This window comes from Carcharhinus amblyrhynchos, chromosome 1 (assembly GCF_965287045.1).
Source record: "Carcharhinus amblyrhynchos chromosome 1, sCarAmb.v2.hapA, whole genome shotgun sequence".
Classification (NCBI taxonomy): domain Eukaryota; kingdom Metazoa; phylum Chordata; class Chondrichthyes; order Carcharhiniformes; family Carcharhinidae; genus Carcharhinus; species Carcharhinus amblyrhynchos.
This window is the reverse complement of record NC_137324.1, coordinates 137,358,844-137,384,512: the sequence shown is the minus strand read 5'-3', so window position 1 is coordinate 137,384,512 and position 25,669 is coordinate 137,358,844. Positions and strand designations below refer to the sequence as shown.

Here is a 25,669-nt window from a genome sequence, read left to right as displayed (position 1 = left end):
GCAAGGATTTTTCTGGTTTACCATGGGTGGGTTTCCTTTTTGGAAATACTAAACAGTAAAGGGTAGCTGTTGTTCCTGCAGCTTGAGTCTTCACGCCCAGCCCTGGGTTTGTGTGTCACTATGGCCACTATGTTGTGCTTTTTATTTGACTCCACCCAGAACACTCTTTTGACTGGGAACCACACTACAAAGCCCAAATAGCTCTTCAACCTGTCAGCCTGATTCCAAACCAGCTTTTGCAACTTGATCCTGAACCGACTTGATATTCTTATTAACCACCAACCTGGTTCTCTTCCTCGCCAGTTCCTTATAGGGTTTTTTTGAGCATTGCTACCCGATAGCACTTCCATCTCTGGTGTGCCATAATCGGAAGACAGATTATTACTTGAATAGGTGTAAATTGAGAGAGATGGATACTCAATGAGACCTTGGAGTTCTTGTGCATCAGTCGCTGAAAGTAAGTGTCTAGGGATAGCAGGCAGTAAAGAAAGCAAGTGATATGTTGGCCTTCATAGAGAGGATTTGAGGATAGCGATGTTTCATATAGCACATTGGTGAGGCCATACCTAGAGTATTGTGTGCCATTTTGCTGTCCTTATCTGAAGAAGGATATCCTTACTATAGAGGGAGCAAAGATTTACCAGCCTGATACCTGAGATGGCAGATCTGTCATGAGGAGAGACTACGTTGGTTAGGATTATATTCACTGGAGTTCAGAAGAGTGAGAGAGGATCTCATAGAAACTTATTAAAATTCTAACAGGGTTAAACAGGGTAAATTCAGAAAGAATGTTCCTAATGGTTGGGGGAGTCCAGAACTAAGGGTCATTGTTTGAGGATAAGGGGCAAATTAGATCTAGTTTTTGGGGCTAAAGGGATTAAGGGATATGGGGAAAGAGGGGAATCAGGACATTGAATTTGATCATCAGCCATGATCAAGATGAATGGTGGAGCAGGCTCAAAGGGCTGAATGACCTACTCCTGCTTCTAGTTTCAATGGTATCTCTGTATTCTTCTGGTTTTGCAGCAGACCGCTTGTCTTGTCTTAATTTCTTTTTTCTTCGGGTTGATTCCACTCACAATCTCTGCACTGAAGCAAATCACCAGGATTCAGATCTTCACTGTACTTCAACTTATGTTCTTACATTACAGAATTAAAGTTGAAGTACAGTTGAAGAAATAGGAGCAGGAGTAGGCCATCTAGCCCCTCGAGCCTGCCCTGCCATTCAATAAGATCATGGCTGATCTGAAGTGGCTCAGTTCCACATTCCCGCCCTCTCCCCATAACCCTTAATCCCCTTGCCTACCAAAAACCTATCTACCCGCGTCTTAAATATATTTAGCGAAGTAGCCTCCACCACTTCAACGGGCAGAGAATTCCAGAGATTCACCACCCTTTGAATGAAGAAGTTCCTCCTCAACTCCGTTCTAAACTGCCCCCCCCCCCCCCCCCCCCCCATCTTGAGGCTGTGCCCTCTAGTCCTGCTGTCCTTTCTGACCGGGAAGAACCTCTCTACCTCTACCTTATCCATCCCCTTCATTATCTTGTACGTCTTAATAAGATCCCCCCATCATCCTTCCAAACTCCGAGTATAAGCCCAGTCTAAGAACATAGAACATAGAACATTACAGCGCAGAACAGGCCCTTCGGCCCACGATGTTGCGCCGACCAGTTACAAAAACAATGACCCACTAGCCTATACCAATCCCTTTTCGTCCATAAACCTATCCACAGATCTCTTAAACGCCCCCAAACTAGGCGCATTTACAACTGCAGCAGGCAGGGCATTCCAATCCCTCACCACCCGCTGGGTAAAGAACCTACCCCTGACATCCGTCCTGTAGCTACCCCCCCTTACTTTAAAGCCATGCCCCCTCGTGCTAGCTTTCTCCATCCGAGGAAAAAGGCTATCCCTATCCACCCTATCTAAACCTCTAATCATCTTATATGTTTCAATAAGATCCCCTCTTAGCCGCCTTCTTTCCAACGAAAACAACCCTAAATCCCTCAGTCTCTCCTCTCCTATTCAGCCTCTCTTCATAGTTCAACCCCCTCAATTCCGGTATCAGCCTAGTGAACCTCCTCTGCACTCCCTCCAAGGCCAAAATATCCTTGCGCAAATGCGGCGACCAAAACTGCACACAGTACTCCAGCTGCGGCCTCACCAGTGCCCTGTACCCTGTACAGTTGCAGCAAGATATTCAGAAATGTACCACTGCCACCCGTGTGCCAGTGTGATATTCAGAAATGTACTACTGCCACCATGTGCTTTTCCACATAAACTTACCTATCACATATTAATGGATGGTAACGCGTTGTTTGGGTTCTTTTTATTGAAATATCACAATATTGTACTGTATACAAGTTACAGGAGAGCTTAACATGTACATTTTACTAGGGGAGTGACACAACTGCTGCTGTATCACATACTGTATGATGTAATTTCCCTCAAGCCATAATGTATAGTCAGTATTTGCACATGCCATTAAAGCAATATTGGATCAATTTTTTTATAAATCTTTACGAATTACAGGACTTAAGGGAAATTGATGTTTAACCTTGAGATAAAGCAGACAATGAGAACGGGTGCCCTTGTAAAGTAGATTAATATAATGTGCCTTATCAAAAATACTATGTATTCTATATTTTATGTGAGAATCTACATCACCTTAAGAATTTGAGAATTAAATAGGATGGGAGAGTGATTGCATTTAATTGAGGAAAGAACATCTGTCCGGTTTCTGTTTATATTAACATTGTTAGTAGGATGTGACCAAGTATATGAGGTAATCTTTTATGTCGGGCTTATTAAAGGAGTTTTGGTCAATGGTTATACACTGTGGAAGTGGTGCAATGCAGTGGAGCTCAATGAAATATGCCATGGGTTGATAGGGTAATATTCAAAACAGAGTTTCATATTTCTGTTGTTCTGGCTAGATATTTCTAGAAAAGAGTGAGAGGTTAAATAATCACCTAAGCCACATGCCCTCTTATCAAGTATAAGAACTGGTGGAAGCTTCCAAGCGCATCAACGATCTAAATTCTCAGCTAACGTTGATGCCACAGACAATCAGGAAGGGAAATCAGTGACCAGATATGACATCATCCCAAACATGCACAATTTGAACTCATGCTCTTCAGAAAATATCCAAGTGTACAAACAAATGCAATTTGGTAAATTGCCCTGTGATATGCAACTTACCTGCATTTGATTGGCAATCTGCTAAAACATCTAGATAGAGTATTTGATAGTTTTGATGCTTAACGTAGCCACATTTATGACAGTATTTCAGTGGTTTCCTAGGTGTGGCTTTCACTTATTTCTAATCAAGAAAATACATGACTATGGCCATATGAGAGATTTAAGATGTTATAGGTGGCTCAATTAATAGACAAAGTGCTAGCTGAGGCACACAGACCAGAGGTGCAAAAATCAACCCTTGGCAGTTTCATGACCCTATAGGGAATGGAAAATCAACTAGATGTTCCATTGCTATTCAGGAACTCCACTTATTAAGTATGTAGAGATCAGTGGTGAGGATAGGAGAACAGGTAAGGATAGAGCTCAATTTACATGCATCGAATGATTAATTAACCAGCTAGCAGAGCTCATGCATAAAAAGGATTATCACTTGACTAAGGTACAGAGGACTGAAGAGGCCTGTGAAATCTATCCCATTGTAAGCCATTACCATCAGCAGATGAGACAGAGTAAATCAGTAAAACCTGTTTTTTTTAGAGGTTAAGATTAATATAAAGTTAATGTAAGAATCTGTTGGTAATTCATTAGTTCATGGTATTGAGGTGCAGGTGAAATAAATTCGTAATTGTAGTCAGGGCTAGTGTCACACTGTGGTCCTAGAGATAAAAGGATAATCTTCTGAGCTGCTGTACTGCCTGTTTCTTTGAATGTGTCACTATAATTTAATTGCTGCTTTGTGAGTAACGTTCTGTTTTCCATGTTTAGTTAAGCATACATTTGGAAATGTTGGAAGCTTCAGAAATGAGTTATTTTCCTTCTCTTTTGGTCCAGCTCTTCTCTTTGTGAAGAAGCATTTAGACAATCACCGTTCACTTCAAACATGAAAAATTCTTTATCTGATCTCCATGGGGGACCATTATTGCAAGGTATGTGTTGTTTACAGTTTCATATTCTGGTTGTGGCTTTAAAGGTTTGGAGATCTTAAGTGTCTAATAATGTATTTGTATATTAATTTTTGTGAAATATCTTATTTTGGAAAAATACCTTTACAAAATGGCATGTTTTGCATACAATGATTTTCAAAAAATTTGAATAATAACTAATTGTGTAAATTCATCAATTCCAAGCTTGAAGGCTGTGTATTTGGAGAAATGGTTACAACACTAACTCTTTTCTCTGATCTAATCTCTCTTCAAATGCAGCTGCTGCATGTGATTAGTTATTTTATCCCACAAAAACAAATGATGTTTAGATTTTATTTAAACATTAGAAATGCACTTAACATATCCACAAGCCATGTGTCCATCCTATCATCAGTAAAGATGGTGGCAGTACATCCTCCAAGTAGACTTCTAGGGCATTAGAAAGATGAACTTTAGTTGACTGAACGGACAATGAGCTTTTCTTGACTTTTAAAATGATCCTTGCTTAATGCTGAGAGTCTTAAAGGGCCAACAGTAGTCTCATCTTAAATATTATGAAATTGAACGTCCAGTAAAAAGCTAAAATAATTTAAGGATGGAGCATAAAGTAATGAGTGGAAAAAAGGCTGTTCATCTTCTAAGGCTATCCTGTATAGATTCTTGATTCTGTCTTCTCCTGCCCGCTGACCCCACCTGTCCCATGTTAATTCAGCAATACCACGTGGTAATCTAGTCATCTTTCTTGCGAGGTTACTTTATATAGGTGAACTTCTTTCTGCATGAATGCACAGGTCTTTTTGAAAAAGCTAACCAACACTGCATTCAGAATACCAGCAACTGATCAAATTGCCGCAATAGCCACTTTGTTAAAAATCGCTTTATGATTAAGGGAGCAGTCATTTTAAAAAAAAAACTTGAATTAAAGTAGAAAAGTGTAAACAATACTTAGCAATAGTTAAGCATGATCCCTGACATTAAAAGACCTGTACCTAGTAAGAGTCAGCACCTTCAGGAGTGGAAGGGAAAAAGCATCATGATTCACAAACCTCTTAATATTTAAAAGGCATTTTATACCATCAGAATATTGAATATTGTTATTGCTCCGAAACATCATGTTAGTGGTGTTCAATTTTAGAAGTATTTTTCACCTGCTATACATTGCATATGTTTTGCTTACTTCCTATCAAGTGGCCCATATGAAGATACTGTTTGTGGACAGTAGTGTCTATAGGCTGTTGAGAACTACATTGTAAAAAGTCTGACAACACCAGGTTTTAGTCCAACCTATTTATTTGATAATATACTCACAAGCTTTCGGGGTTAGCCCCGAAATAAATAGGTTGGACTAAAACCTGGTGTTGTCAGACTTTTTACTGTGTTTACGCCAGTCCAACGCCGGCATACCCACATCATGAGAACTACATTCCCATAGATCAATAAATCTGTGGCACAAGTGTAGGCTTCTATTCAGGCAATTGATTGAGATTGAACCAAATAGTTGGTGACTTTAATGCCACATTTGACAATGAGAAAAGCTTTCAGCCACAAATCTGCCCCATCATCATGACTATTTACTTTCATTTCCAGAGTGTTACCTGACTCTGCCCCACCTCATCTTCATCTGCTGCTGGAACACTCACTAATGTTTTTTATTGACCTCTAAGCTTCACTATTCATTGGCCACCTATCTTCTTCCCTCTAGAAACTCATGCTCATCCATAACTTTGTTGCTCATATGCTAATTTTAACACACTCATTGAGTGCCTTGTTCGAGTCTTTACGTCGCTCATAGATGATTTTGACTACCTCTAGTGGAACTACAGTCAAGGACCCACTGATCTTGATTGAGGAGCGTGAGTTGAGGTCTCAGCTGGAGATGGTATAACTAGCTATCTAGAGTCATCCTAGATCTAAATGGGCCTACTGATAAGCCAGGTTTGCGGTACCCAGTGCACGAAACACTCCACAATAAAGAGGGTGGAAATTTAGAGAGTTACATACATGCCGAATTAAGGGAGACCCAATTGAGGGACAATTTATTGTCGTCAATCAGCCTAACAAGCACGTCTTTGGGATGTGGGAGGAAACCGGAGTGCCCGAAGAAAACTTACGCAAACACGGGGAGAATGTGCAAACTCCCACAGACATTGACCCAAGTCGGGAATCCGCCCTGGATCTCTGTAACTGTACAGCAAGCAGTGCTAATCACTGAGCTGACATGTTGCCCATTGATCAGTCCAGAGTTAGCATACACTAACAGACGTGAAGTACTGGGCAATTCTCGAATCTACACACGAGCCACCCAAGCACGACCCACCGAGTGCTCGCCCCTTGTTAGCCAACAAGGTGGACCGAAGCACCTGTAGATGGAAAAGGTGACATCAATGAACGTAAATTGACATACACAGACAGTACAATTAAGAATCCACCATATAAGTTCATATGGCCTCCTGGCGAGCTATAAGCCCTATGGTCTAACAAGTGGCCAGCTTGTCCTACGGTCTCTGTCGTCTCTCACCTGTCATTGAAGATCCCCAGTAGCTCCAACGTAAGCGAGAAGGTGAGCCTTGAAAATTGTTGGGCGAATGATTGGAATCTCTTTATTCCCAGGAAGGTCATGAGGCTGTTGTTCTTCTCCAGCCACTTGCCCCTGGTGCCAACAACAAATCCAAAGAAATGGGGTTCCAGACATCTAGTCAACTTTTCAATCTCCGGTCTGAGGTTTTGGTACTTCTGGCACTTTTCCTCCCACGCCTTTTCCAGACTGCCGCAATTGTCTTCGAAACATACCGTCACATCCGCCACTGCAACCCGCTGATCTTTCTCCCTCTTGAAGACGATGTCTGGCTTCCAGAGGGTACCATCCTTGGCAATAATTCATGGTTCGAGGTAGGATGTCCAGCCATATTTTCCAACATAATTGCGCAGCTGTTCCAAGATTTTATTATGGCGCTTAATCTGACAGTTCTTAACAAATGGGCAAAAGCCAGAAATGTGTCCGAGAGTTTCTACACCTGCTTCACACCTTCGGCAGGTTTTTGTGGCGAAGGGATTCCCTCTTGACGGTTACCCTCCTGGGATACAGATTGCATCTGAGTAATAGGTTATCAATGAGGCGATGGGATTTCAGCTGATATTCAGCCTTCATCCAACTGTTTGAAATTTTGTCATTATTGTAGTAATGCATTCCAACACCTTGAGAGGTTAGCTGCCTCCATTTGCAGAATTCCCATTCCCCCCACCCTGCATACTTGTTTACTGGCTTCTTGGGACCTGCCTCCTCCGCACCAAGCATTGGTATTGCGGCTCTGATCATGTTCAATGACTCCATCTCATCATTGCTGCTCTCTTCAGTCGTTGGCATGAAGTCCTCAACCTCCCTCAACGCCTTGAGAGATCTCAGTTCTTTTGATGTTTTTGTCAATGTTCTGCTTGCAGAACTGCAAAGAGGCGCGAATGACTCGGTCATTGGAAACAGACAGTGATTCCCATTTTCGGATTACCGCAGGTGGAATTTGAATCTCGAGCTTGGGAATTCCCAGAGCTCCATTCCGAACCCGTGAATAGAGGATGCCATCAGTTGTGTGGGGTGGAAGATGCAGGAACTGCTTGACAGCATTGCAGATGAGTTGGTCCAGTTTGATAAGCGTATTCTGAGATGCTTCCGACAGGATCAGGTGGAAATATAGTCTCGTAATGACATGGACTGTAAGCAACTCCACGCGTTGTCTTGGCCGAAGCTGCCTGTAAGCTGGAAATCCAGGTCTTCAGTCTCTCCTCCCACGCACCTTCTTCTACGCCAGCCCAAGGATCTACCCGGGCTCCCAGGTATTTCTCAGTCTCTCCTGGGGGGATGTATGCAATATCTTCCTTCCGAATCTGCCAGTTCTTGCATTGATTGTATAGGAAGGTCTTCCTCTTACACATAAAGTAGAAGCCTTTGGTCTTGCTGGTGTTGACAGCCAGACCTGTCGAGTCACAAAAAGACTGGAGAATCTTCAGGTTTTGGGTCATCCCGATGTACAAATTGCTAAGAAGGGCGATGTCATCCGCAAATGAGCAGTTTACTCCTGCTCTGTCTAGTGTCATGCTGACACCAGATCTCGCCTCTTTTGAGACTACATATCAGCGGGTCCATTGCAATATTGAATAGAATTGGTGAGAGCAGGTCTCCCTGTTTGACACCCCTCTCAATGTTTATTGGGGTGGTCTTAGACTTAGTGCCTTCAACCACCGTTGTGTTACCAGTGTAGAGGTCCTGAATAAGCTCTACAAAGGCTTTTGGGAGGTTCAGCCTCTGTAGTGATTTGATGAGCAGTTTGTGACCAACAGAGTCGAACACTTTCGCCAAATCAACAAAAACAACAGCGAGGTCCTTGTGATTTTTCTTTGCTCCCTTCATGATATTTTGCAACACGGCGATGTTTTCGTTGCATCCGGGAGTAGCTGCTAAAAACCCTTTCTGACGTGGGTTTATCTCGACTGTCTCACTCAGTCTCTTTGCCATGATCTTAGTAAAAAGGCACAGCAGCATTGGACCGATTGTAATTGGACGCCAGTTGTCAATGTTCTGAAGGCGTTCCTTATCCTCACACTTTGGGATCAAGACTGTTCGGCTCTGCTTCATACAGTTCGGGATTGTTTTTGAAGCCAACCACAGGGTGAAGAGGCAAGGTATATGGGTCTCATGTGCCTCGTGAATATCTCGGATGTCCTCCAACTTCTCACCATCCGATCTGGGCGCACTAGCCTCTTTGATACCCTTGATTGCCTGGGTAACCTCTTCTGCAGTGATCGACTTCATCAACTCACCATTATCCGTTTTCCCGTTGTATGGTGTAAATTTGCTTATGTTTGATTTGTTATTCTTATTGGAAAGTTTCTCTCGAAAGCTAGCCTCCAGTTCAGCTGTGGATAGTGGACACGTGATTTGTGAAGGCGCGCCCATGATCTGACAAGAAATTGGCGCCTGTTGTTCTTATAGAGCAGTTGAGTTGCTCTAAAAACAGATTTCTGCTTTGCCCATCTTTTCCTCGCTCCGCTGTTAACCTCATGCGTGGGCTTTCGGTTGTCTTTCTTAAGTACCCTCGCCTTTGGACCTTCCTTCCTTTGCCTGTTTGTCACACCACCCATCAGAAGGTCAGTGATGCTCTCAACTATACCCACTGCTAAGGCACGTTTGTCAGGATCATTCCTCGCATTTAGGAGTTCCTCAGCCTGGATCAGGTGTTCATCCACATCCCTATGCCTAGGGACTCGAGCCAGGGGTCAACTAGTGATACTTACGTGCGGGATTGGGTCACCGACATCTGCCTCTTCCAGCTCCGTGTCTTGCTCGGAGTCCGGGTGTACAGCAACAACTGCCTGTGCTGCAGTGTCTGCTGCTTTGCATGCCATTGCAAGCAACCTGCGCTTATCTGGGATTTGCTTAGCTGTTTTAGATGTTAAAACACTTCCAATATTTTTATTGATAAACCAGGAACTGGCAAATCTCTTTTCAAGCTCTTCGAGGAGTGATTCCTCCTCCTCGGACCATACACTCTTATTTCTATCCCGTTTGGTTGAGGTTTTGGGCAGTGCTTTCTTCGTGCATTTCTCTTTGCAAAGAACTGGATGTTGGTGTTTCTCAAGTTGGCTGAGTCCACTCTCTGTTGTGAAGGCCAGTTCACAAGCAGTGCAGTGGTATTGCCCGACTGTCAAGGATCTACTCTTACCCTGACGTTTCGGGTAGTGGCAGGCAATAGAGTGGAACTCCCCAGACTTAACCGCATCAAGAACATTTGGTCTTATGCACTGTTTTGAGGTGGTCTCTAAACGCTCCAACCATGGGGCGTATGGTATTACAGGGCTCGCAATACAGCGCATCAGTGGGATAGTGGATCACCACCTCCTTAACCTCTGTGCGGTCTTGCGATGGTTCAATTATTACAGTCTCGATGAAGGTACCCTCATCATGTGCACCCCCATCATTTGGGGTATTGGCGATGTTTGCCATAGTTGCTGTTCCCATATTATGGGCTTGGTACGCCTTATTGTAGAAGGTACAAGTAGTTATCTCTACCTCCTCGGCTGGATGGGCCGTCCAGACCAGCTCTTCTACAATGGGCTCTTTATCTGCACCTATTGGGGTGATAAGTTCCTCTGGCCTGGAACCCGAGTCTACCACCCAATAGTGTCCAACGGTTTAGTTCGGTCTCAAAATCATCTCTTCCGTCTGGGTCGAGACTGATCTTGCTACTAACTCTTTCAAGTTAGTTATTATGTAACCTAGCTTTTTTAATTTTTCACAGAGAGTGGTTACAGACTCGCCTGTGGGGTTGTTGTTTGTCCGGTTCTCAACCCATCCAGTCTCCTGCTTTTTAGGCAGACGACTCATTCCTTTTCCTGATCTCGCCAGATCACCCATCACGTGGTTTTTCTCAATGGTCATTTAGTCATTAACCTTTAACCAAGGTTACCAGCGGGGACCCGAGGAGGCAGAACCAACGCTATGATCGCCAAAATCACGCCAAAACGACCACAATGGCAACTACTCCCAGATCGCTCTCCTGTGAGAGAACTCACCACAAAGCTATTAGTCATAGTTACTCCCACACTGAGTCCCATTTACCCATCACCACTGTTACAGAGGCTGTAAGCCTGGCTGTGCCTTAATTTTAAAATGAATGGGCAGAACTTCCTCAAAAGTTCTCAATGTAAAACCTCCCATTTTTGCACCTGTTTTTCCAGCAAGGTAACTGGTGGAAATTTACAGCACTCTATGCAGCACAGAGGCTGTAATATGAATCTTGTCATTAGGGGAGGGTTCAGAGTCTCAACTCACTGGGAAGCCAGCTGCTGAGCACCAGGGCACCAGTGCACAGACACCCTGATCTGTCAGTATGCTGTGTACTGGGAGATCTGTCTCCCTTCACAGACATTGCTCTCCCCTCGCCCTGATTTCTGCCCCCCACCCCTTATACACAGTTCCCCCCTTATACACAGTTCCCCCCTTATACACAGTTCCCCCCTTATACACAGTTCCCCCCTTATACACAGTTCCCCCCTTATACACAGTTCCCCCCTTATACACAGTTCCCCCCTTTCCCTCCCCTCCTAAGAATTTCCCCATCCTTCCCCCATCCCACCCCCTTGGCAGTGCTAGGGTGTCAGTCTGACACTGCCCAAGGGGCATTGCCCAACCATGCCTCCAACCACCGGGGAGGATCCATTGTCCTCCAATGCCACCAGCAAGGCCATCAGAATGGGGACCATCTATGTTCCTCGCCGGTGGGTTGGGAAAGGTAAGTGAGCCTGAACTATTACATCCCGGACTTAGTAATGACATGCTAATTATGTCATTAATATTGATGGACACCAGGCTGATTTCGCCAGCAGAATGGGGCCAGGAATATCGTGAGAACTGAGAAATCTGGTGTGTACCAATTTTTTGCCTCTTGCTCATATTTCCATTCCTGCTAAGCTACGCTAGCACAGCGGGGTAGAAAAATCCCGTCCCATGTCTTTGTTTTAAAACCTCTTCATGGCCTCACCTCCAGCACGGCACTTCCTACTCCCTCTTCCTGATTTGATTTATTATTGTCATGTGATTGATTTATTATTGCGCGCTATTCAGACTGAGCATACCATTCATTCAAGGAAAGGAGTGCAGAATGAAGTGTTACAGTCATAGCTGGGGTATAGAGAAAGATCCACTTAATACAAGGTAGGTCCATTCAAAAGTCTGATGGCAGCAGGGAAGAAGCTGTTCTTGAGTCAGTTGGTTCATGTCCTCAGGCTTCTGTATCTTTTTCCCGATGGAAGAAGGTGAAAGAGAGTATGTCCAGTGTGCATGGGATCCTTAATAATGCTGGCTGCTTTTCGAAGGCATCGGGAAGTGTCAATAGGTGGGAGCTGGTTTGATGGCCTGGGCTTTGTTCACGACCCTTTGTAATTTCTTGGCTGTGAAAAGTGAGTCTGTCTTTAAGTTCATCTCAACACCTGCCTTGTAATTTCCTAATTGCCTTTGAGAAGACAGTGTTGAATCGCCTTCTGCTGCAATCCGTTTGGTGTAGGTATACACACACTGCTGTTAGGAAGGGAGTTCCAGGAGTTTGACAGAGCTACAGTAAAGGAGCAGTAAAGTCAGAATGATTTATGTCTTGGAGGGGAACTTGCAGGTAGCGGCGCTCCCATGGAGCTGCTGTTCTTGCCCTTCTAGATGATAGAAAGTGATGGCAAAGGAGCTTTGGTGAGTTGCTGCAGTGCATCTTATAGATGTTAGGAGGGAGTGAATGGTGGAGGGAGTGGATAGGATGCCAGTCAAGTGGGCTGCTTTATCCTGGATGGTGTGAGGCTTAAGTGTTGTTGGAGCTGCACCTATCCAGGCAAGTTGAGTATTCCTGATATGTGCCTTGTAGATGGTGGACAGGCTCTGGGGAGTCAGATGATGAGTTACTCGCTGCAGAATTCCCAACCTCCTACCTGCACGCAGTATTTTTACAGCCAATCCGGTTCAGTTTCCAGCCAATTGTAACCCCCAGGGTGTTGATAGTAGGGGGATTCAGGGAAGATAATGCCATTGAATGTCAAGAGGAATAATTTGATTTTCTCTTTTTTGAGATGGCCATTGCCTGGCACTTATATGGCACAAATGTTACTTGCCAATTATCAGCATAAGCTTGAGTGATGTCCAGATCTTACTGCATACGGGTAAATAGTGTCAACATTGTGCAATCATCAGCGAACATCTCCCCTCTGACCTTATTAGGGAAGGAAGGTCATTGATGAAACTGAGCACCAGTGAGCAAGTTATTGTTGAATAAGTGTTGCTTGAAAGCACTGTCAACAATCCCTTCCATCATTTTGCTGAGTGAAAGTAGATTGAACAGCATGGGGCACAGTGATTAGCACTGCTGCCTCTCAGCACCAGGGACTCAGGTTCAATTCCAGCCTTGGGTGACTGTGTGGAGTTTGCACATTCTCCCCTTGTCTGCGTGAGTTTCCTCCGGTTGCTCTGGTTTCCTCCCACAGTCCAAAGATATGTAGATTTAGGTGAATTAGCCATGCTAAAATAATTACCCCTTGGTGTTCTAAGATGTGTAGGTTAGGTGGATTATCAGGGTAAATGTGTGGGGTTACAGGGAATGGGCAGGGGGTGAGTCTGGGTAAGATGCTCTGTCAGAGAGTCAGTGCAGCCTCAATGGGCCAAATGGCCCCGTAGGGACTCTGAGACTGATGAGGTGGTAACTGCTTGCTGTGAATTGAATCCCTACAGTACAGAAGAAGACCATTCAGCCTATCAAGTCCTGTCTCTGTAACCTCATGTATTTACCTCACTAATCCCCCTAATGTACACATTTTGCAACACTAAGGGGCAATTTAGCATGGCCAATCCACTTCAGTAATTTTCCACATTGCCAGGTAGATGCTAGTATTGCCACTGCATTGGAACAATGTGGCTGGGGGAGCAGCTAGTTCTGGAGCTCAAGTCATCTGCATAGAGCTTCTAGTTTGTCCACTTAGCTGCTTAATTAAAAGTATTATGTGGCTGTTGAGAGGAGAGGGTGTAAATAAAGTTATTAGGGAATCAATTCGGCAGTGATCTTCATTCTGACTCTCTGATAAGCCAGGTATCACTCTAAACATAGTTGAAAACACTGTTATGCCTATGAAGACTACATAAGAACTATTGTCCATTTGCAGAAGCAGGAAAATTAACTGTCGAGTCAGGGACTATAACCCCACCGTGGAAATTTTGTGAACAGCTTTTTCCCTGTAAGGTTTGTGGGAAAGCTTTTGGCCGGCATCAGACATTGTCTCGACACCTTTCTTTGCACACAGGTAAGGAGATGATATGAATACAGTGCAGTGTTTGTAAGTTCTTAAATAAAAATTATAAACATTCCAAGAGAGGAATTAAAAGATTATCTTGTAAGAGCGTATGAAAGCTAACCATTGTAAATTGTTATTTTTGTAGAAGAACGAAAATACAAGTGTCACTTGTGTCCATATGCTGCCAAATGCCGAGCGAACTTAAACCAGCATTTGACAATCCATTCAGTGAAGTTAGTGAGTGGTGATTCTGAGAACATGGCTACTGCTGTAACTGCAAAGAATTGTGATCGTAAGAGCTGTCCATATTACTATAGGTAACTTCTGTTCTTTTTTTTCTCTGAGATGTTGACTTACCTCAGTTCATAGTCATGCAGAACAAACAAAGTGAAAATATGTTTTTAACTTTGCCTAATTTTCCACACAGCTGCCATGTTTGTGGATTTGAGACGGAGATAAACTTGCAATTTGTCAGCCACATGTCATTACATGTAGATAAGGAGCAGTGGATGTTTTCATTATGCTGCAGTACCTGTAACTTTTCCTGCATGGACGAAACAGAAATGAAGACACACGTAGATGTGACACATGGAGGTAACCAAAGGAGATAACTTTAGTACTGAGTAAGAGCTTGTTTTGGTTGTGTGTTTCTTAACTTTCCTTCTGTGGCCTCATTTAAATTGTATTTAACTGCATTAACACCATAGTCTGGTAAGTAAAAATTTTTTTTTAATTCCTTAAGATTAGCTCGCTGAATCATACCATATAATGTCCCACACTCCTTCATCAAAATTTCTGGCTATGTCCCAGTCACTGGCGGGACTGGCGCAGCAGAAATGGTGATAAAGTCGTATATAACCCTGATGGAGTTGCATTGGAAGTCCTCAATATTGACTCCAGAAGCCATGAAATCGTGGCATCAGGCCAGACATGAGCAAGGAAACCTCCTGCTGTTTACCATCCAGTCCCGTTTCTCACCTGATGAATCAGTACTTTTCCATGTTGAAAACCAGTTGGAAGAAGGATCACAGTGGTGGCAAAGGCACAGAATGTACTCTGGGCAGAGGACTAAAATGTCCATTGCCAAAAGTGGCTCATTACTACCAGTACTGATTGAACCAGCAGAGTCATGAAGGACATAACTGACAGTCTGGGCTTGTAGTAGGTAAAGAGAGAACCAACAAAAGAAAAACCTAATTAAGCATGCCCTCATCAATCTGCTTTTTGCTGATATACCTATCCATGATGGTGCTATTGGTTGGAATGACCATCACACAAGTCCTATCTTCACACTGAAGATACCATATTGTGTTGTGCTAAATAGGACAGATTCAGAACATCTCTGTCAGCCTCAAGATAAGGCTGCAACTGTACAGGGTACTGGTGAGGCCGCAGCTGGAGTACTGTGTGCAGTTTTGGTCACCGCAGTTGCGCAAGGATATTTTGGCTTTGGAGGGAGTGCAGAGGAGGTTCACTAGGCTGATACCGGAGGTGAGGGGGTCGGACTATGAAGAGAGACTAAATAGACTGGGTCTGTACTCGCTGGAGTTCAGAAGGATGAGAGGGGGATCTTATAGAGTCGTATAAGATAATGAAAGGGATGGATAGGGTAAAGGTAGAGAGATTCTTCCAGCTTAGAAAGGATAGCAGGACTAGAGGGCACAGCCTCAAGATAAGGGGAAGGCAGTTTAGATCGGAGTTGAGGAGGAACTTCTTCACTGAAAGAGTGGTGAATCTCTGGAATTCTCTGCCCGTTGAAGTGGTGGAGGCTACCTCGCTAAATATATTTAAGTCACGGGTAGATAGGTTTTTGACAGACAAGGGAATTAAGGGTTATGGGGAGAAAGCGGAAAAGTGGAACTGATCCACTTCAGATCAGCCATGGTCTTATTGAATGGCGGGGCATGCTCGAAGGACTAGATGGCCTACTCCTGCTCCTATTTCTTATGTTCTTATGTCAAACCTGAACATCAATGAGGGCCATCAGCAGGAGCAGAGTTGTATCAAACCACAATCTATAACTTCTTGGATTAATCCTGGCTCAGTAAAGAGTAGAAGTGAGGATGCCAGAACCAGCATCAGGCATATCTAAGAATGAGGTAAAGACCTGGTGAAGTTGCAACAAAGCTTTATATGCATATGATAGCTGGACCTATAAGAACATAAGAAATAGGAGCAGGAGTAGGCCATCTAGCCCTTCGAGCCTGCCCCGCCATTCAATAAGATCATGGCTGATCTGAAGTGGATCAGTTCCACTTTCCCACTTTCCCCCCATAACCCTTAATTCCCCTGTCTGTCAGACACCTATCTAACCGTGACTTAAATATATTCAGCGAGGTAGCGTCCACCACTTCAATGGGCAGAGAATTCCAGAGATTCACCACCCTTTGAGTGAGGAAGTTCCTCCTCAACTCTGATCTAAACTGCACCCCCCCTTATCTTGAGGCTGTGCCCTCTAGTCCTGCTATCCTTTCTAAGCGGGAAGAATCTCTCTACCTCCACCTCTACCCTATCTATCCCCTTCATTATCTTATATGTCTCTATAAGATCCCCCCTCAGCCTTCTAAACTCCAGTGAGTACAGACCCAGTCTATTCATCTCTCCTCATAGGCTAACCCCCTCATCTCCAGTATCAGCCTAGTGAACCTTCTCTGCACTCCCTCCAAGGCTAATATATCCTTCCACAAGTGCGGCGACCAAAACTGCACACACTACTCCAGCTGCAGCCTCACCCATACCCTGTACAGTTGCAGCAAGACCTCCCTACTTTTATATTCTATCCCCCTCCCTATAAAGGCCAACATTCTATTCGCCTTCTTGATCACCTGCTGCGCCTGCTTACTATGCTATTCCATAGCGAACACATCAGATCAAAACTTGAAATGTTGCCATGTCCAATCATTGGAAAACATCTTTTCCTCAATGATGGGTGAGCCACGCATGTTATTGCAAAAGATGAGGCTCAAACAGTGTGGGCGGAACTGTGGCATAGTGGTTAACAGTGCTGCCTCATAACACCAGGGACCTGGGTTCACTTGTGGCCTTGGGTAACTGTCTGTTACAGTCTGCATGTTCTCCCTGTGTCTGCATAGATTTCCTCTGGGTGCTGCAGGTTTCATCCCAGAGACAGAAGATGTGCAGGTTCGGTTGATTGGCCATGCTGAATTGCCCCCTTAGTGTCAGGGAGATTAGCAAGGTAAAGACATGGGGTTACGGGGATAAGGCCTGGGTAATGCAGGCTTGATGGCTGAAGGGCTTCTTTCTGCACTGAAGGATGCACTTTTTAATGATTCTATGATTTGCAGTCGTCTTCAGCCAGAAGTATTGAGTGAATGATCCATCTGCTGAACTATCACAAATGTCAATCTTAAACAAATTTAATCCATTCCATTTGGGAATAGAGGTGGTGTAGCCATAATGTCACTGGAGTAATCCAGAAGTCTAGGTTAATACTCTGGGGATGTTTCTTCATATGTCATGGCAGCAGATGAAATTTAAACTCGATAGATTCTGGAACTTAAAGGGTGACATGATGCATAGTGGTTAGCATTGCTGCCTCTCAGCGCCAGAGACTCTGGTTCAATTCCAGCCTCAGGTGACTGTGTGGAGTTTTGCATGTTCTCCCTGTGCCTGTGAGGGTTTCTTCCGGGTGCTCCGGTTTCTTCCCACAGTCCAAAGATGTGCGGGTTAGGTTGATTGGCCCTTAGTGTCAGGGGGATTAGCAGAATAAATACATGAGGTACAGGGATAGGACCTGGGTGGTATTGTTGTCGGTGCAGGCTCATGAACCGAATGGCCTCCTTTAGCACTGTAGGGATTCTAAAGCTAGTTGCAGTCATGGTGACCATGAAACTACCATGAATTGTTGCAAAAGCCCACCTGCTTCACTAATGTCCTTTACGGAAGGAAATCTGCCATCCTTTCCTGGTCTGGGTGATTCCAGATTCACTTAATGTTGTTGACTCTTACTGTCCCCTGAAATGGCCCAGCAGGCTTCTCAGTTGAAGAGCAATTGGGGATGGGCAATAAATGTTGACTTTATCAGCAATCTCCACAACCCGCGAAAGAATTTTTCAAAACAGTTGAACTCGTCAAATAATGCAAAGTCCTGGATCTGGATGAGAGCAGCTCCAATAATTCACAAGAAGCTCAAAACCATTCAGAACAAAGAAGCCCACTTGATCAGCAACGGCAGCGCTGGTCAGCATAAATTCCCTGCACTAGAGAATGGGCATCTAATGCGGGAAGAAGATGAATGACTTCATGCTTCCATGCAGTCTTGGTAAGTTACTTTTCTAATTTCTCAACACTCACCCACCCGCTCTTACACCCATCATGTCTTGTTTACACTCCCCATCTGTCTCACAATAAAAAGGAGTAAGCACAGAGGTATACCTGAACTGAGAATCCTCTCAATATTGCAGGAGAGAGCCCTCCAGCTTGCCAGGGAGGAAGAGGACACAGAGGATGAAGTGAGCGCAAGAGAAATAAATGAGGACCCACAACATACACTCACCTTCTGGCGAGCTTCATATGAGTTTTCTCTCTCCAATCCTCATGGCCCTGCCATGTATTAATGCCATCTCCCTTCCTTTGCAGGAAAATCAGCAGAGCAGTCCTGCCCATCCACAAGTGCAGCTTTGGAAACTAGCCAGGCGAGCAACTCTGATGATTTCTCAGACATTGCCATGGAAGAGGCATCACAGCTGTCACCCTTACCCTTCACCAACATAGAAACACACACTTCGATGGGAATTGTTAGTTGACATGCTTCTGGATTACTAACATGAGGATCTCATTTCTGATGATACACAGCAAGCGGATGCGGTACATTCTAGGATCCAGCATTTGACGACAACTGGAGGCCAGGACTCTGCTGATCCCCAGTCAGATGACTTGCCTAAGGATTTGGTCATCCTTCAGCTGCTGGAGCTACAAAGGCTTCAGGAAGGAATGTCAACTTCTTTGGATTGCAAGACTGACTGGAGGACTTCCATCACCTCCTGTCTGAGGAGATTGTACTAACACTGCAAGGCAACAAGGCCAACACTGCAACTGTGGTGGCAAGGTGGAGACCTTGATGCAGGGCATTCATTCCTTTGCATGTTCACTGCATTGTTAAGACCATGAACTCCATGGTTCAGGACATCAATAGCATAGTGCATATACACAGTTGTACACATCCATGAGTGTCAGTGGGCTTCTGGATCTCACTCCAACTGTCTATTTGTCCAAGGAGGAACTCGGGGTCTCCAAACTACAGAGGAATATCAGCTGGTGCATGGCCTGGGCCTTCCACCCAAGAGACCCTGGGGATGTCCAGTCCTTCTGGCTCCACCCCCACACGTAGATGAGAGTGGCAGCACTGCACCTGTGCTGCCCAAAGCAGGCCAGAGCCCTCCAGGTCTCGTCCTTCCAGAGGATGCCCGCCAAGGTCATCTCAGACAATAGGATGTGTAAAACAGCAAGGTTAGGAAGGTTACAAAGTTATAGTTGCACAAGTGTAACAGGAGTTGTTAACCACTTGTACATAGTGAGCACTCATGTAAGTATGTGAGCACTTCTGTAATATATTAAACCTAAGTGCCTGCATCCTGTTGGTGCTTCTGTGCTCTCATTTCATTTCTCCCTAACCTGCTGCAAAACAGCACGCATGCATCAAGCACATAAAGATTGGATGCTGACAAACAGCGCTGCGAGGATATCAACCCACTGGTTCACCTTCCCTCTCATTGATGGGACAGAGACACATTAGTCATGCCAATGTCACTCTGGCCACGAGGAGCCCCCCTCTGTAGTCAACCCCACCGTTCAACCCAGTCATTTGGAAAAGTGTGACCTCAAAACAACGAACCCAGCAGCTGCACCCTTGACAGGGAAGACAGGAGGAGAGAATGGCCAATGAGGGCACCGCTGCTACTACAACACATGCTGAGCGGGCTGGTGAGCTCTGAAACATTTGGCCCTTGTCTTGGTTGCAGTACACCTGTGATCTCTCACAACAAATGCTAAAATTCACAGAATGTGGAAGAGGTTAACTTGTGACTGCCAGTCAGTAGCATAAGCATACATACAACTAAAAAATTGAACAGATTAGTCTTGAGAGGTGTTGGCGGTTTTAGCATGCTTAAAAGCGGATAAATCCGCAAGCTCAGATGAGATGTATCCTCAGTTATTGTGCAAGGCAAGAGAGGAGATTGCAGGGGCTCAGATGCTCATTTTCAAATCCTCTCTAGCCTCAGGAAAGGTGCCAGAGGATGGAAGGCCGCTAATGCAGTACCATTATTCAAGATGGAAAGTAGGCAAAAACCAGATAATTGCAGGCCATTGAGTCTAGCATCAGTGGAAGAAAAATATTCTAAGGGACAGAACTAATCTCCACTTGAGAAGCAAGGATTAATTAAGGATAGTCAGCATGGTTTTGTCAAAGGAAAATCATGTTTAACAAATTTGACTGAATGTTTTGAGGAGCTGGCTATGTGTTTAGATGAGGGTAGCACAGGTAATGTAGTCTACATGGACCTCAGTAAGGCTTTTGACAAGGTCCTACATGGGAGACTGGTCAGGATAAATTGGAATCCAGGGTAATTTGGTAAATTGAATCCAAAATTAGCTTTGTGGCAGATGGCAGAGGATGATGGTCAAAGGTTGCTTTTGTGATTGGTAACCTGTATCCAATGGTGCACCACAGGGATCGGTACTGGTCATTTACATTCTTTTATGTTTCACCTTATCACCTGCAAAAGTACAAAGATCTGAAAAGTCCCCGCATTTTTTTGTCAAAGAGGCTGTCACTTTTGCTCATGCTGAAATATATGTGTAAGTTAATGGCAGAACTTTTTCTGAGTCTTAATTTCAATGTATTTGGCATTTCTATAGGTGAGAAAGTTCAAGTGCCCTCTTGTCTTAGCCCCGTCAGTGATTCCAAGACAGCAGCAACATTCTCCTCTTCATCGTCTTCATCCTCGTTATCTTCATCTTCAGCACTTTGTGACTCTATTACTGAATTTGAAATTCCCAATTCTGACTTCACCAAAGAGGAGCAAACCACTCCCTTCAACTCTCCAATGGCATTCAGTAGGTCATCTATATCTGCTTTTGAGGAAAAACCTGAGAAAGGTGAGAAAGTGTTTATTGCCTGAAGAGTCAAATTGAAGATTTTTATCTCCATGATAATTGTACCCAGATGGTTATATTATTTTTCCCTTCTTGTGTTGGGCGACTTTAGCACTTTAAACTGGAAACCAAGTCGATGGGGCGGTGCTTCTTATTCATAGACCCGAGACCCTCGTGCCATGCAGCTGAATATTAAGATGTGACAAGTCGGAATGGTGTAGAAGTAGCTAGGATTTAATTAGATGCTGTCTTTCAATAAGTTTCTGAAGAAAATACAGGAGACCGGAAGTCTGCAAGAAAACTGTGCAGATATCTAAGAAAGTGACGGCAAGTGAATGCAGCATATTGTTCAGCATGGAACTGTATCTTCCATTTACTGCAGGTGTCAAAATATCAGAATGTCAGGAACACAGTCTAAAGAATTTTTTTTTTTTTGGTCAGCTAAGATATTAAAACTTAGAATTTTGATTGCTGCAAAGAAATGGTTTCAACTTCAATGGAAAGAAACAGGGTTTGGGCTTTACACCAACACTCCTGTGTTCACATTCCTGGACAGCATTTTCCACAAACAGACCGAATCTCCCATGACTTAAAATCTTCATTCATATACATGCTGTGTAAGGAATAAAGTACCTTGTTTAATAGTTATTTCCTAATCATTTGTCCATTATGTTTTCCTGTTACTCCCAAAGGTGGATCAATCTGCTTTCAGACCAAAACTCCGTCAAAAATTCTTGGCTATAGTTATTTTCAGCTTAAGTGACAGAAGTCAAAGATACAGAAGGTGTCTAGCAGCACAGTGCTTAAATTAAAAAAAACTACAACTTGTCAACAAGGAGTTGAGAAACCCTTGAATTGTATTGCTCGCATAGTGAAATGAGCAACAGAACCTTTTGATTAAACAATTAGATTTATTTCTTGGTAAATCTTTAAGATGAGATGAAATCTAATTTGTCCACAGGCTTTGGATCTCAATAACAGAAATAGCTTAACACTTCATCCTAAAATGTGTGTAAAGGGTCTTGTTCCATGAGACATATTTCAGGGCACAGAACGTGCTCTGGGTGCAGGATTTCAATGTGGTGCAGTAGCACCACTACTAACCAAGCTGACCGAGCCCTAGAAGACATAGATGCTTGACTGGATCTGCAGCAAGTGGTGAGAGAACCAACAAAAAGGGAAAATCTATTTGACCTTGTCCTTGCCAATTTACCTGTTGCTGATGCATCAATCTATAATAGGATTGGTAGGAGTGCTACCACAGACTCGTTGTGGAGACCAAGTCCCATGTTCACTCTGAGGACAGTCTCCATCATATTGTCTGGCACTATTGCTGTGCTATGTTGGGTAGACTTCAAATAATCAAGCAACTGAAAACTGGGCAACCATTGGGCAGTTTGGGCAATCAGCAGAATTTTATTCGACCACAATCTAACCTCATGACCTGGTATATCTGTCATTTTATTATTACTATCAAGCCAGAGGATCAACCCTGGTTCATTGAATAGTTCATGAAGGCATGCCAGGTGCAGCACCAGTAGTATCTAAAAATGAGGTGTCAACCTGGTGAAGCTATAATACAGGTTGACTTGCATGCCAGCAGCAAAAGCAACATGCAATAGGCTGAGCTCAATTGTCCCACAACTAACTTATTAGATCTGCTCTCTGCAGTCCTGCATCCAGCTGTGAATGGTAATGGGTAAATAAACAACTAACAGGAGGAGGAAGCTCTACAAATATCCCCATCCTCAATGATGGGAGAGCCCAGCACATCAGTATAAAAGACAAGCCCAAAGCATTTGTTTTCAGTTGCTTGATTATTCGAAGTCTATCCATCATCAGCCAGAATTGCCGAGTGGATGATCCATCTCGGCCTCCTCCTGAGGTCCCTAGCATCACAGATGGTGATTGCCCTTGGCATCGAGATAGCATTTGACCAAATGTTGCATCACAAAGCTCTAGAAAAACCCAAGTTAATAGTAATCAGTGAAAACTCTCCAATGGTTGGACTCGTAGTTCACATAAAAGAAGAAGGTTGTGATTATTAGAGGTTAATATTTTCAGTTCCAAGAGTTCCTCAGCATAGAGTCCTTGGCCTATCCATCGTAAGCTCAGAATTGGGGATGTTGACTATGCAATATTCAGCATCACTCATGACACTGCCCCATATGTATCAAGACCTGGATAACATTTAGGTTTGGGCTAATAAGTGGCAAGTAACATTAATGCCAGGTAATGACCATCTCCAAAAAGAGTATCTAACCACCTCCCCGTGACATTCAATGTCATTACCATTGTATTCTTCACCATCAGCATCTAGGGGGTCATCACTGTCCTGAAACCTAACTGGACCAACCATATAAATACAGTGGCTACAAGAACAAGTCCAAGGCTGGTAATCCTGTGATGATTAACACTCTCCTGACTCCCCAGAGTTTGTCCACCATCTACAAAACGCAGGTCAGGAGTGTGATGGGATATTCTCCACTTGCCTGGATGAGTGGAGCAACAACAATATTTGAAGCTTGACATGATCCAGCCAAAGCAGCCCAGCTGATTAGCACCCCATTAAGTATTCACCCTCTCCGCTATTACAATATGCAATGCAGCAACTCATGAAGGTTCCTTTTGACAGCACCTTCCAAACCCACACCTCTACCACCTAGAAGGACAAGAGAAACAGATTCATGGAGTGCCACCACATGCAGGTTCCCCTCCAAGCCACACACCGTCCTGACTTGGAACTATATCGCTGTTGCTTTATTGTTGCAGGGTCAAAATCCTGGAATACCTAATATTATCCCTAATATTATTGTGGACAGCACATGGCCCGCAGCAGTTTAAGAAGAAAGCTGAACACCACCGTCTTGTAGGCAATTGGGGATGGGCAATAAATGCTGACCATGTGTGCAACCAATGAACAAACAAATAAATAAATAATCTATTTTCAAGTAAATATACTGACAATTCACCTTGATAAATGAGATGTCAACCAATTACACTAAAAGACATTGATGCATCTCTTTGCAATTTGTGAACTGTTACTGTGGGTCAATGCCTATGTAACACTGACTGCACTTAAAAGCAATTCATTGTATACAAAGCACGTTGGAATAACTGTAAGAGATGCAATTTAGTGCAAACCCACTTTTTCTTCTAAAAATATCTCTATTTATTATTTCCTTAAATATAGATTTCCTTCAATGTATTTTGCTGCCAATATTGGGTTATTCCAATGACTCAGAATTCATGTTGTCCAATGCATATTGGAACAACAAAGTAAACCCATTTAGGGTCAATATTTCCTGTTGAATGGAATGACTATTTCAGATTGTATGCAGCTGGTTACCTGTTATTGCTCCAGAACAATAAGGTTCTACACAAACCTTTCAGAGGTGTAGCAGAATCTATCAAATTTTGAAAGATGCATCCACTATCTCTATCACCCCTCCTTCACCACTATGGGATATAGCTCATCTGGCCAGGAGATTTATAAGCTTTCAATGCAATTAATTTTGCAAGTACTTCCTTTTTTAATACTAATTCCTTTCAGTTACTCATTTTCACAAGCCCCTTGGTTCCCAAGTTTTTCTATATCTTCCTCCGTGAAGACCATTCTTTTTAAAATCTGATTTGCCATAACCATCTGAAACCACATAATAGAAAGCGAGAAATCTCCCTGAATGTCAGAGAACATAAGTTTATTTATTTTGTCACAAGTAGGCTTACATTAACACTGCAATAAAGTCGCGTGAAAATCCCCTAGTCGCCACACTGTGACACCTGTTTGAGTATATTGAGGGAGAATTTAGCATGGCTAATGCACCTAACTAGCATGTCTTTCAGACTGTGGGAGGAAACTGGAGCACCCAGAGGCAACCCACACAGACATGGGGAGAATGTGCAGCACAGTGACCCAAGCTGGGAATTGAACCCGAGTCCCTGATGCTATGAGACTGCAGTGCTAACTGCTGTACCACCCTGATTGGATAATCAGAATTTTTTGTACTTTTTCAATGTGTATGAGCATACTGGCAAGGCCAGAGTATCAGCACTTGAAAAGATGGTGGTGAGTGGCCTTCTTGAACTGGTGTAATGCTGTAAGGAAGGACATTCCAAGGTTTTGACCCAATGCAGTGAAGCAATGGCAATACAGGGAATCAAGGGACTCGTGAAAACGAGGAACTGAAGGAAATTAATTGGATTGGAAGTTGAGAAACCCCCGGACCAGATGAGTTACATCCCAAAGTGTTGACGGAGATAGCGATAGACATTGTTGATGCATTGATGGTTATCTTTCAAAACTCTAAAAATTCTAATAAGTTTCCTGTAAACAGGAAAGTAGAAAACGTAACCCCACGATTTAAGAAGAGAGTGAGCAAGCAAATGGAGAACTTCAGATCCATTAGTTTGACATCAGTACTAGGGAAAATGAGCATCTAACTGGTCACTTAAAATATATGATTGGACAATCAACATGGGTTCATGTAAGGAAATTTATATTTGACAAGTCTTTTGGAGCTTTTTGAGGATGTCACTTGCAGCACAGATACAAGAAAACTGGTGGATGTAGTGTATTTGCATTTTCAGATGAATTTTGACAAGGTCCCTCACA

The 25,669-nt window shown here is 43.6% G+C and overlaps 1 protein-coding gene across 6 annotated transcripts in view; it reads left to right on the top strand.

The window, feature by feature from the left end:
- The window catches only part of znf827 (zinc finger protein 827), a 138,364-nt gene that overhangs the window by 92,440 nt on the left and 20,255 nt on the right, over window positions 1–25,669 (top strand). For 5 of the 6 annotated variants that reach the window (XR_013887062.1, XM_080193213.1, XM_080193205.1 and 2 more), the window contains exons 8-12: window positions 4,034–4,128; window positions 13,810–13,947; window positions 14,084–14,255; window positions 14,366–14,532; window positions 20,818–21,057. Coding sequence is in view for 5 of the 6 variants with exons in the window: in XM_080193213.1 (XP_080049339.1) it covers window positions 4,034–4,128; window positions 13,810–13,947; window positions 14,084–14,255; window positions 14,366–14,532; window positions 20,818–21,057 (812 nt within the window). In the remaining variant the exon portion in view is untranslated. The remainder of the gene's footprint in view (window positions 1–4,033; window positions 4,129–13,809; window positions 13,948–14,083; window positions 14,256–14,365; window positions 14,533–20,817; window positions 21,058–25,669) is intronic. The other variant, XM_080193220.1, reaches the window with a different exon arrangement.